A 12090-nucleotide genomic window follows, 5' to 3' on the forward strand; every position below is an offset into this window, starting at 1 on the left:
GTCAGAGTAATCCTGGCTTTCCCAGTGGAAATGCTCCCTAAGAGTATGCAAAGTTTCACCAAAAGAGAAATCCTCTGGAGGGGAAGCAAAGGGATTGGAGTCCTCTGCATCAGAATCCTCATAGGTAGATAAGGGCAAATCCAGATAATCAGAAGAAACAGAAATATCAGATTCCTGATCAGGAGAATCAGAAGGAAAATCAGTTCTAGGTCTCTTAGAGGGGGAAGGCTGGCTTCCCCTAATTAAGGTAATAAGGTCTTCAGCCATTCTAACCATTTGTTTTTTAGGCATATGGACCTGAGCATGCGGTCTGGACGTCGGTTTCCTAGGTGTAGGTTGAGATTTAGGCCTGGAGAAAGAAGATGGCGTCGGTTTAAAATGCAAGTCTGTAGGCCTGAATACACCCTCAGAAGCCGGTGCCTGCACAGTGGCTCCGGACGAATCCAAGGTAGAGACATCCGCAGGTTCCATAGTCGAAGAAGCATCATGCGGTATATCGGACTCTGAATGGGTCTCAGTAGAGGCCTGCGAATCTGAAGCAGCAGGTATCATGGGTTGCGAAAGCGCCTCACTGAGTACCGGTGGGCTGGCGACTAGCTTAACAGAAGCGTCGTCGGCAGTTTTGGACCTATGCGGTCTGTCTATGTCTTTATCCTTACTTTTTTTTGGAATATCGGTAGTCGGATGGCTTATCAAAGCCATTTCTGGATAGTTATACCGAGTACCAAAATAATTTGCTGCAAATATAGACTGACGACAAATAGTTCGGGGGTTAACCGAGGCACAAAACCGACAGCGAGGAACGTCGTGGTCTGGGCTTAAGCAAGGAATGCAGTACGAATGAAAATCTTTATGAGGTATTTGCTTTCCACAAGTAATACAATTGTTAACTTTTACTGACATCGGTTAAGAGCAAGAAAAAGGATCCCAACGGGGTACTTAGCTTTTTTGAAGTCTACGGTTTTGAAACTCGAAAACGAAAATTTCAGGAGTCGGCTGACCAGCACTTGCAAACTGCATCTGCATCGGGCACCGTGCAGCAAGAAACACTGATGTAATGTCATCGGCTGCATGTTTTATACCCCTGGCAACCTGACCTTATGGAAGAAGAGACAGACCCAAATGTAATGACTACAACAGTGAAACATGAAGAACATCACAGTTTTACTGTGTTTACAGGTAGGTAAATGGTGCTATTTCAGGATGTCGGTCTTTCGGAATGTCGATCATATGGTTTTGGCCATATGAAAGTCAGCATTCTGAACGGTCGACATTCTGAAGTAGACCCATATATATATATATATATATATATATATATATATATATATATATATATATATATATATATATATATATATATATATATATGTGTGTGTGTGTGTGTGTTTGTGTGTATATATATATATATATATATATATATATATATATATATTTATAGAGAGAGAGAGAGACAGACATATATACACACTTGTGCATGTGTGTGTGTGTGTGTGTGTGTGTGTGTGTGTGTGTGTGTGTGTGTGCACGCGCATGTGTGTGTATCATCATTTGGATCACTGTTACAATATACAGACACATGCGCAGACACACTTAATTGTTACTCCAGGAATGTAGGAAAACACAGTGAATACTGTAGTTGCTAGCATGTTGCAAGTATAATGAATTCTTGCAGAAACTCATCATAGTTGTAAAAGGAAAGGCTAGATCCTTGTAGAAACACATCATGGATATAAAAAGAAAAGACCAAAATGTGATGGCCATACCAGACAGGTTAGCAAATAAAAAACAGACCTTATGGCAATTTCTTGAAATAATAAGGTGATGTACTTACTTTGGTGCTGTGTTTTCTTAATGTACTATTCACTGTATCAAAGAAAAAATACACTCCTAAAACAGAAATGCCAAAGCTTATTCTTTTATTCTGTTCAGGCCAATGGCAACAGCCTTGTCTCAAACATAACATATGCAGAAATTCAAGTAACATTCAGAGGGGATCCTGTTGCTCTGGGATGCAGTATCTTGCACACCACAGTGCTAGTAATGGATCAACCTAATTCTGACATTCAGAAGAGACCCAGCCACTGGGAGTTATGAATGCTTAACAATGTAGGGGAATTGCTGACTGCATCCTTTTTTAGCCTGCAGACAGAAAAAAAGCATTTTTTTGAAAAGTCGTATCAGAGGGAATGAAGCATTAATCTCTTTCAGTACAGTATGCTTAAATCATGGAAGTAGCTGCTACCAAGTGCATGGGTTGAAATGGTACATTAAGTTTTTAAAAGGGGGGATCATGATTTTTGCCTTACATCTGTATATATCATTAATAGTTATACCCAAATCAATGTTACAAATAAGAATACTAAAACTGCTATCATTTTTAAAGACAGTGATGGGGAAGTGAGTTTGAATAGTGGGCTTAAGAAATCTTTGTTGTGATTAACACAGGAAAAGGAAATGTTATAACTCTATCCACAATGCAAGAATGACACATTTGTAAGATGTACTAGGCAGCTTGATGTGGGCAGTAACTTGGTAGCTAGAGAAGACATTAGGCAAGAAGGAGAAAAGTCAGCATTCAAGAGACAGAATGAGAATACCCACAATGATAATTACTTCTTTTCAAAAGAAGCACATCTTCACAGTAAGATGCTAACTCCATGATGTATAGGGATGAAGGCCTGAGCAAAACCAAGGGAACCTGGGCTCAATCAGTGCATTAAGCACTGACGGAGCCGATGGGAGTGGAAAAGGGAAAGACAAAACTATGCCTGCTCACCACTCTTATGAGGGAGGGGGTGGGTGAGCATGCCTGAGGAGCACACATTGTGTTAGATTCCCCTGGTGAAGACAATATGGAGGCATTTTTGTGTGCATGTGTGTGTTTGTGTGTGTGGGGAGTTGAAAGTTACATCACTTCTAAAGATGGGTGATGCTCCTCACATTGGCCCATTGCATGTCCACCTCTTGCAGGGTATGGGGATATAAAGAGGTATGTATGGATGTAAAGCAAAAGCCATGAACCATACAAGGGTAGTGGTAACACTCACGGTGCACTTAAGTTAAACTCCCTGGTGGAAACAAGAAGACACATGTAAGCATTTGTGGTCGGGGAGTGGAGGGGTCTGTGGGATCTGTATTATTTCTAAAAACAGGTAATATCCTCTGCACACCAACTCTTGAAGTGAATGGGGCGATAAGGATATATATATATATATATATATATATATATATATATATATATATACACACACACACACACACACACACACACACACACACACACACACACACACACACACACATATATATATATATGGGTCTACTTCAGATCACTGAAATCTCATTTCACTGACTTTCATTTCACCAAGACCAAATCATCTAAATTTCACAATACTGACAACTCATTTCACTGACTCTCACTTCACTGACAGCTTACAATACTAAATTTCAAAAGACTAAATAGGAAACCCTAGACAAATACACTCACAAAACTAATGACTACCTCTTTCCACAACTTAAAAACTACTTACTTATCCTCAACAGAAACCAGACAATCTAAAACTAAACTATATATACTAACTCCAGGATCGCACTACAGTGGGGAAAAGGGCATATACCTTTTACTTGCCTCACAGAACTCTACACGCTGCCACTACTGTTGGGAATGCACAAAACTTCCACCATATTACTTTAGATACTTCTCATACAAATGTAAAGATACATACCCACATTTAAAAATACTACAACACCACTTTCTATATTACTATTGGTATTCTGACACTCAGCACTGTAAGTTTCAAAAATTCTTATTAACACAAACAAGTTAAAGGCAAACAGAAACCCACATCAATTCTACAGCTTACAATTCAGTGAAATGAAATTCAGTCAAATGAATTTTCAGTATTTTGAAAATTAGGTGATTTGTTCTTGGTGAAAGGAGGTGTCACTCAGATGTAATGAGTTAAATGATGCCTTTGTATGATGGCACTGTAATGTGCTTCCACATTTGCTGATGTACTGAGCATGCATATGTCACTTACGTTCCCAAGGTTGCACGGTAAATCAGTGCTGTTCAGGAAAAACAGTGGAGAAAAGAGAATCTCTGTTGGTGTTTTTTTTTTTATAATCTTACTGCAAGACAGCTATACAAAGCCCAACATAATGGGGAGAACAGAGGTCCAAAAACAGGGACAGATCATTTTCTTGTATAAACTTAGAAAGTTACTGGAATAGGATGTTTTGTGTTACTGTGCATTTTCCAAAGAACATGAGAAGCTTAAACCTCAAATATATGTCATTATTTAATGACTTCAATATGCAGTGGCTTGCCAAAATAATACAGTTTTTCATGAGGAAAAGACCAAAACTATGAGGTAAAAATCTGGACATTCTATGAAAATATGGCCAGTTGACAAGTATGAGAGTCTGCTGAGACTTAGGAACAGTGCAGAAATACAAAGAAAATCAGGTATGTTTCTGTTTCTTTAGTTTTGTACAACATACATGATTTTTCTTGTGTTTTGCTCTGTCCTCCAAGCATACTAGAAAAGTCTGGCCCCTCAATAGTACTTCAGCAGTCAGACTTTCTTCTATTGGTATATGCTTGATTTACAATGGGCACAGTGACTGGACTATCTGATCAGTGTGTACAATTTCTGAATGGTAATGAGCCATTATTATATAGCTCTAAGCATAAAATCATGGCATTCAGCTTGTCTGTGTGATGCACTGGAAAGTAACATTCTCTAAAGCAGAAACCTTAAGGTACCATAAACCTTACAGATCTTCCACAGACAGCAATCAAAACCAAATAATGGTAAAGAATAACAGAATATGAACAAAATACCAGAAGAATGGAATCGTCTGATAAAGTCTATTAAGGCAAAGGCATGGAATATTTAGATTTGAAGTCCATTTGTGATTGTTATTGTTGTGTTTTTGTTACTTATTTACTTTGAAAATTTACTCTATAACAGAAATTTGGAATTTTTGCACTTATTAGAGAAAAAAAAGCTTTAAAAAGCTATCTGTAAGGCATGGATTTAGTAGTCACAATACATATCATGGACATTTCTTTAACGACTCTTAGATGTAATAAATGTTCCTGTTAGCCATTCACATAAGCAGAGCATGCAAAGATCAATACAAGACTAACAAATATAACTGCACTGGCCATTTTCTGAAGCACAGCTTTGAAGTTGGGTATAATCTCTTTACCAGATACAACACCAGATTATACAATTTTTGGTGCAAAAAAGCATTGATTTTGCAATTTATTTTGTTGATAAGGATTACCCTCTTCGCCCTGAGATTTACCTGAGATCTGAAGAAACTTGCCAGGAGCCATCATAAAAGATGGAACCCACAATGCCTCACTACATAAGTTAATGTATAGAATGCCAAGCTCTGTGCTACAGAAGGTTGTTACTCTGACTGTGATCCAGATGACAAGGGTTAAATTAGAGCCCCCAGCACTGAAAGAGCCAGACAGGGAGGGGAGAGGAGTGAATTGGTATGGGATGCTCACCTCCCAAGAAGGATGGCAGCTTCTGCTAACAAATGGATGCACACAAGGTGGTATAATCTGTCTAATGGATACTGGAGACACCACTACTCATGCTGCAGGGGGAAGGGCAAGGCTGCTTGAAAGTAACACCCCTTGTGGAAATGAAGGGTCATTCTTTGCAGACAGCTCACTGCCGTCCCTCTTCTGTGCTTTGCTGGATACGTTTGAGGTTAGGGAAGCTGGGAGAAAGCTACAAAATGCTAAAAACATCCATAACAGCTGCCTGGATGATGACTCCTCAGGCTTAGCTTTCACCTGGAAATAAGAATAAATTGGCTGACAGAGCAAGAGAGGGTATGACTATCAGCAGGCAGTGGGGACAAAGGGTTGCAAAGAAAAAACAAGTTAATGTACGGTAGACTCCGTCTTATTCAACTTCTCTTTAACCAGCCATCAAATTTCTGCCATAGCCCTAGCAAAAGACAACAGAGAATAACAACACTTTCTCCTCCTCTGGGCTAAATAATGATAGACAATTGTGTTTTAGACTTTATATTCATTAAAGAAATCCAGACTAACACAGATCCTATTATTCTAGCTGATTTATAACCTATAAATGCTATTTTGTATGCTTTTTCTGATTAACCAGCCATTGGTTTATCCAGCCTAAGGCCTGGTCCCAGCGAAAATGGAAACAGTAATCAAGAGTTTACTGTTTCAAAAAAGGCAAGTTGTCAACTAGTTTTTCAAGTAGAACACCTTACATAGACAAATAACATATGTGATGATGTAGTCATGACACCACAGTTTAAGAAGTTAAAGAATTTAGTTATTTTTCCTACCAAGAATACTTTGCAGATGTCTGTAAATTATTGGCTAATGGGTCTATATCAGTTAATTGAAAGGTTAATTGAGTGAATTGCTATTTGTCAAACTGATTAAGTGAAAGCTCAATTAAGTGAATGACCGTTTAAGCAAATTAAACAAATTTTTCCCAAAGGACATGGTTGGCCACCATTGAGAATTTGCCCTTTTTCCCACTGTAGTGTGATCTCGGAGTTGGTATATTTAGTTGGGGTGAGGGGGTGGGGCAAAGCCCCCCCACTTTGCAGAGTTTTAAATTTTGTTTTGTTTTGTTACAGAGAGTGAGTAGGCAACTATTTTTTTCCCTAAGAAAGTTTTCGCTTAAACGGTCATTCATTTAATTGAGCTTTTGCTTAATTAGGTTCGACAACTAGCAATTCGCTCAATTAAGCTTTCGATTAAATGATACAGACCCTTGGCTAATATCTACCACTATATCATTTTGTGGATGTGGGTAGACAGAAAAACTTAGAAAGCAATGAAACTAAACAAACAACATATAATGATCTTAATTTTTTGCAAAACCACTTACAATTTAACATGAGGAATACAAATGGAAATTAAATATGAAAAATACACTTTAACTATGCATATAAAAGATGTTCTGTTGATTAGGCAGACATGCTGAAGCCAAGAAAAGAAGTTTTATGAGCAGCATTCATATGCACAGAAAGGAGGGACATGCACAGCACTCAAAATACAAAAAAATATCAAATATGCATTTACAAATTAAAAAATATATCTACCTATAAACTGAACCAGTCTTTCTCTAACCACCTAAAATGAGTACCACCTTGCCAAAGCATCTTAGTATTGCAGAATTTCTCTCTCACGGTCTACATTAAAAAGGCTACATATCTTGCATATTGAAGTACACCAAGCAACTAGTTCTGAAAAGTAATACTGACATTTCTATAGGACACTGTGGTCACTGAAATGAGAGGCTGAAGAATGTTTCTTTTTTCTCAATCATATGTGTGTCCCTTTTCTCAGTCAAACACAGAATGACTAAGAGAAGTGATACTTGCAATCTGTGTAAAGGAATATCCTGCCTTGCTGAGAATGTGAATCAAAAAAGTGCCTTCAGCTTCAAAACCTTCCTTTAGCACTAGACTACAATACCCACTTTGGCTATGAAGTAATAGCAAAAGTGTTACAACAAAATGGCAATACGTTTATTTTACAAAGCAGAAGACACTTGTAGGTAGTGCTGGTAACAGGATTCGACTTCCATAAATGTTTTCATGTTTAAACCATCAAACATATTCAGTACAAATTATGTACAAGATGACCCTAAGTCTGGGATTCAAGCAAAGGAATGTCACAGTGTTCTGAGAAATAAAATCCATGCCTCACCATTAATGCGAGTAATGGTCCAATTAGCTCGTATATCGGAAGGTGAAGTCGGAAGTTCAAAAATAAAAGGCCCAGCATTGCCATCAATGTCGTAGTCTATTGCTGTGATGTTGACAGCACCAACATCAGGTTTTTCACAGATCTCTGCCTCTTGAGGGGACACGTGTGGAGCGTTATCATTAACATCAAGGAGATATATTTGTAAAGTTCCAGTTCCACTTCCTGGAGGAGCACCTGTATTAAGAAAATGGTAGATTATAAGAAATAGATTACCTTAACTTTGGAAGTTTATCAAGCAAGTGAAGTACAGGAAAGCCAGAATTTTATCTCTGCAAGAACAAATTGAGGACAGAGTGTATCACCACAGTTTGTAAAGAAGATACATTTTTATCAGCTTGTGTATGCTCAGTCAAGAAGTAAAGTAACCTATCTCACCAAGTTATCTCCCATTCCTGGTATATCCATTCTATCTGACATCCTTACTTTCAAACAAAAGTGAGAACACAGTGGCACCCTGACAAATGTATGCCAGGTAAAACTAGCAAGAGCACAGAAATCAAGCAGGGCATGAATTACCAGGAGACCTCTGTCCACAAGGACGTCCAAAATCTTACACTATTAAATGATTGGGATGCACCATGCAATAATATACAGAAAGCAACACATCTGCTGCATTGTCCAGTATTAAGCACAGATGCTACCTCACCCTCATGAATGTGTTACACTGGCAGAATAGACCACTTGTGCCCCAAAAAGAATGTTTCCCACTATGCCAATGTCTGCAAGACCATCTGTCCCTTCCTAAAGTCAAGCTGTTACATACAATTTGAAAATGGATGCCTGGCTTCTGGTTCAGCAGGCCAGATAAATCACCACATACACAAGCGCACAGACACGCACGCACACAAAATCAACATCAACAAATGTTAACATCTGTTACATATGCTGCCTCAAACCATATCTGCTTTGCAATACTGAAACTTGAAAATGATTATCACCTTTCTATGAGGCACTTCTTAGTAAGACACATTCCTAGAATATCACAAACAAATTGTCTCAAAAACAGTATCATCTACATTATTTATACACAAATGATGTACGTTAGATAACATACCATTGTCAGATGCCAGGAAGGTAACATTGTACATATTATGTTTCACAAACTGAGACTCTCGATCTAGAACAGCTGTGGTTGTGATGAGACCATTAATAGAGTCAATCTTCAGCCAATCAGCAGGATCATACAGCTTTGAGTACCTATCCAGAGGAATACAATTACAGTAAAAAGAAGTTAGGGAAAATGCAACTGCTCACTCTCTATTTATAAATGAATAATTACTTTTTCATTCTTGCTTGTTGCTTATACATACAAAGTTAACAGTCATAACTTATTACATAAAAGAAGTAATTAAACATAAAAAACACATTAAGTACATAGGTTCATATACCTGCATTTATACTACTGTTTACAGCTGCTGGACCCCTTATGTTCAGAAGTCTACTGTTTCTGCAGTTTACAATACAAGAAAAAAAGTACAGTTGTGTAGGAACTTATCATAACTCTCGATGTTCGAATATATTCACTGTTGCAGTTGTGATCATTTTCAGGACTTCTGCCTCAGATGTCTGGACATCCAGGTTGACTTCCACAGCTTTTTACCTTTAATTATCTAGGTTGGACAGACACCCTCCCACCTGGATGTCAGCACGTGTGACATTACAAGGACATCTGACCATGCTATCTTTATTTTTTTTCTATTTCCACATAATCAACAAGGGTCTGGTAACAGCTAGAGCAACAGCCATCCAGGTGGCAAACAAGTGGAAGCTCATCCACAACTCCCAGAGCTCCCATTCCATGCACTATGCAAAGCCAAGTGGGGAGACAACTTGTAGATTTTTTTTCTGGGTCCCCACAAAATCTTATGGTACTCCTACCTAATGCTTCATATCCACTCTAGGTCTGCCAGCTACTCCTCAGCCCCTCCGACTTCCCCGATATTAGCTGAGGCCTGTTGTGGAGCTTAACAGCATCCTGGGATTCTCAGAGTGCAAGAGTGAACATACTAAAGCATCTACAATTGTGTTAAGTTCCTACACATCTGTACTATGTTCACTGTACTCACTTGTGCAGTAATGCCAACTCTGGGGAAAATTTACGTTTATGGATCACAGGGTGGCTGTTGCAGGGAAGGAATAGGTTATAACAGCCCTTATATTATGGCTGTGGCACAACCTGCCCTAGTTCTACAGGTAATGTTCAGTTGTTGTAGTGTTTGAAAAAAAGGTGTGGGCAGATGATTAGGCAGCTACTTCCAAAATGGACTATGTGCAAAACCATCTTAGGAGGGCCATGGTGACTGCTGCTGCTGCTCTTGCTGAGTGGGCCTTAACGTGCCCTGGTACAGTTTTGTCATAGAAGGACTAGCAAAGGTAGACACACTGGGCTAGCCATTTTTGACAGTTTGTTTCCAGTCAGCCTGTCTTACTTCCCTTTTCTGTGAAACGCTAGGAAACACTGATCTGTTTTCTTTATGTCTTTATTTTTTTTTTTCCTTTGGTAAAATCTCAGTTGCTTAAGCACATCTTGGGTATGCACAATATTTTACTCCTTGCTATGGTAGGTAGAGAAGAATGCCAGCAAGTTAATGGGGTAATTTAAGGAAATTTCTGCCACCACTTGGGAAATAAAATGAGGTTGATATGTAGTTACATTGTTTTTGTGGAAAATAAGAAAGGTTTACATACACATAAAGACATGTTTCTGGCAGATGTTATGGTTACCAGATGAAGAGTCTTCCAAGCCAAATATTAGAGGGGTGCTGCTGCTAGTAAATCAAATAGTGGTAAAGTTAACTTTTGCAAGATATAGTTTAAGTCCCATGGGAGGGGTCCTACAGATGACCAAAGTTATAGCACCCCTTTAAAGAAGCGGTTAACTGGTACGAAGGAATAAAGGATGAGATTCCAAGACAGGGAAACACGAGATACCAGGTGTGTGCTCTTTGAATGAGATGTAAGATAGTCCTGACTGGTAACTGTCTGAAAATATCAGAGGACAGCAGACACTGATGACTGGTTATAGTCAGGGCCTCCCACATTCATAAAAGGGAGAATCTTTTCCATTTTACTAGTTACAGTTTCCTTATGTTTGGCTTGCCTGTCTCATAACAGCAAGCACATCCTTAATAAATATATACCTAAAGAGGATGACCACTAGAATATTCATGCTATCAGCCTTTGGGCCTGCAGGTTGGGGTGTATTAGTGAACCCCTTTTTTGGGATAAGAGCTCCATATGCTAAGGAAGTGGGACAAACTCCATCCTTGCCATTTTCAGCAGGACAGAGACCTACTGCTGCCTTGGCCAAAAGGGTGCTTTGAACAGCATTTAGCCTACCGTCCTTTGGCTTCTGGATTGCCACATAAGAAAAGAGAAGAGAAGAGGAATTGGAGGAAAAGCATACAGAAATTGTCCCACCTAGGGATGGAGAAAGACTCTGCTGCACAGGCCCATGTGTGTGTGCTGTCTTGGTGCAAAATGTGCTTAACTGTTTATTTTCAGGAGAAGCAAAAATGAATGTCTGTTTCTGGAACATCCTAACTGTGGACCAAATCCAGAAATACATCCCTATTCAGTATTCATTTGTGAAGATCTACTTATGTACTGATCAACTAATATGTCAAGATATTCACCTATGATGGTAAGCAAGATGCCCTGAGGATCAAACCTGACTACAGGACCAGGTGCAATGCTTTTGTGGTCAGCCTACACAACAGGTTTTTGCTGTACCACATGATTTTTGCGTTCTCAGTGAGTACATACAGGATTTCTGGTTGACAAGTGTGTCTGAAAACTTAAAGGCCAAAAACTGCATTGATCATCTCTTTGATGCTGGCATTATCTTTCCTCTGAGATTTGTCCTACGACCCCTGGATTCTCAGTAGCTGAGGAAACAGAAGTTATGTCTTACCATGACGTTCCACCTGTGTAGTCGAACCTCACCAATCCTTGACAGTGGGTTCAGTCCTGAACCTCGGAACCAACTCGGCCATATCTTCCAGCACGTGCTCTCCAAACTCTTGAGCCTGGCACTACCCATAATGCAACTCTCTGAAGTTACTGTAGACCGAGTTTGCTGAAGAAATTAGTAGACAGAAAGGCAGAAAAAAATAATCAACTAAAGAAAATACTGACCGAGGCCATATATGAGTCCTTAAAAGGAAACTAGCTAAGGACTAATCCAGTCTACTAAGAGTCTTAGGATGGGGGAAGGAGGGTGGGGATGTCAAGGATTGGTGAAGATCGACAACACAGATGGAACTTTATGGTAAAACTTCTTTATCTGATGTTGTCAAACTTAA

General features: G+C 39.1%; 1 protein-coding gene across 1 annotated transcript in view; it reads right to left on the minus strand.

Moving 5' to 3' along the window:
* CDH2 (cadherin 2) overlaps positions 1-12090 on the minus strand; it is a 1080070-nt gene that overhangs the window by 79529 nt on the left and 988451 nt on the right. The window contains exons 11-12 of the mRNA XM_044065441.1: positions 8841-8983; positions 7727-7960 (exon numbers count right to left, since the gene is read on the minus strand). Coding sequence (XP_043921376.1) covers positions 7727-7960; positions 8841-8983 — 377 coding nt within the window. The remainder of the gene's footprint in view (positions 1-7726; positions 7961-8840; positions 8984-12090) is intronic.

This window comes from Protopterus annectens, chromosome 3.part0, assembly GCF_019279795.1.
Source record: "Protopterus annectens isolate FY-2018-M chromosome 3.part0, PAN1.0, whole genome shotgun sequence".
NCBI classification, from domain to species: Eukaryota; Metazoa; Chordata; order Ceratodontiformes; family Protopteridae; genus Protopterus; species Protopterus annectens.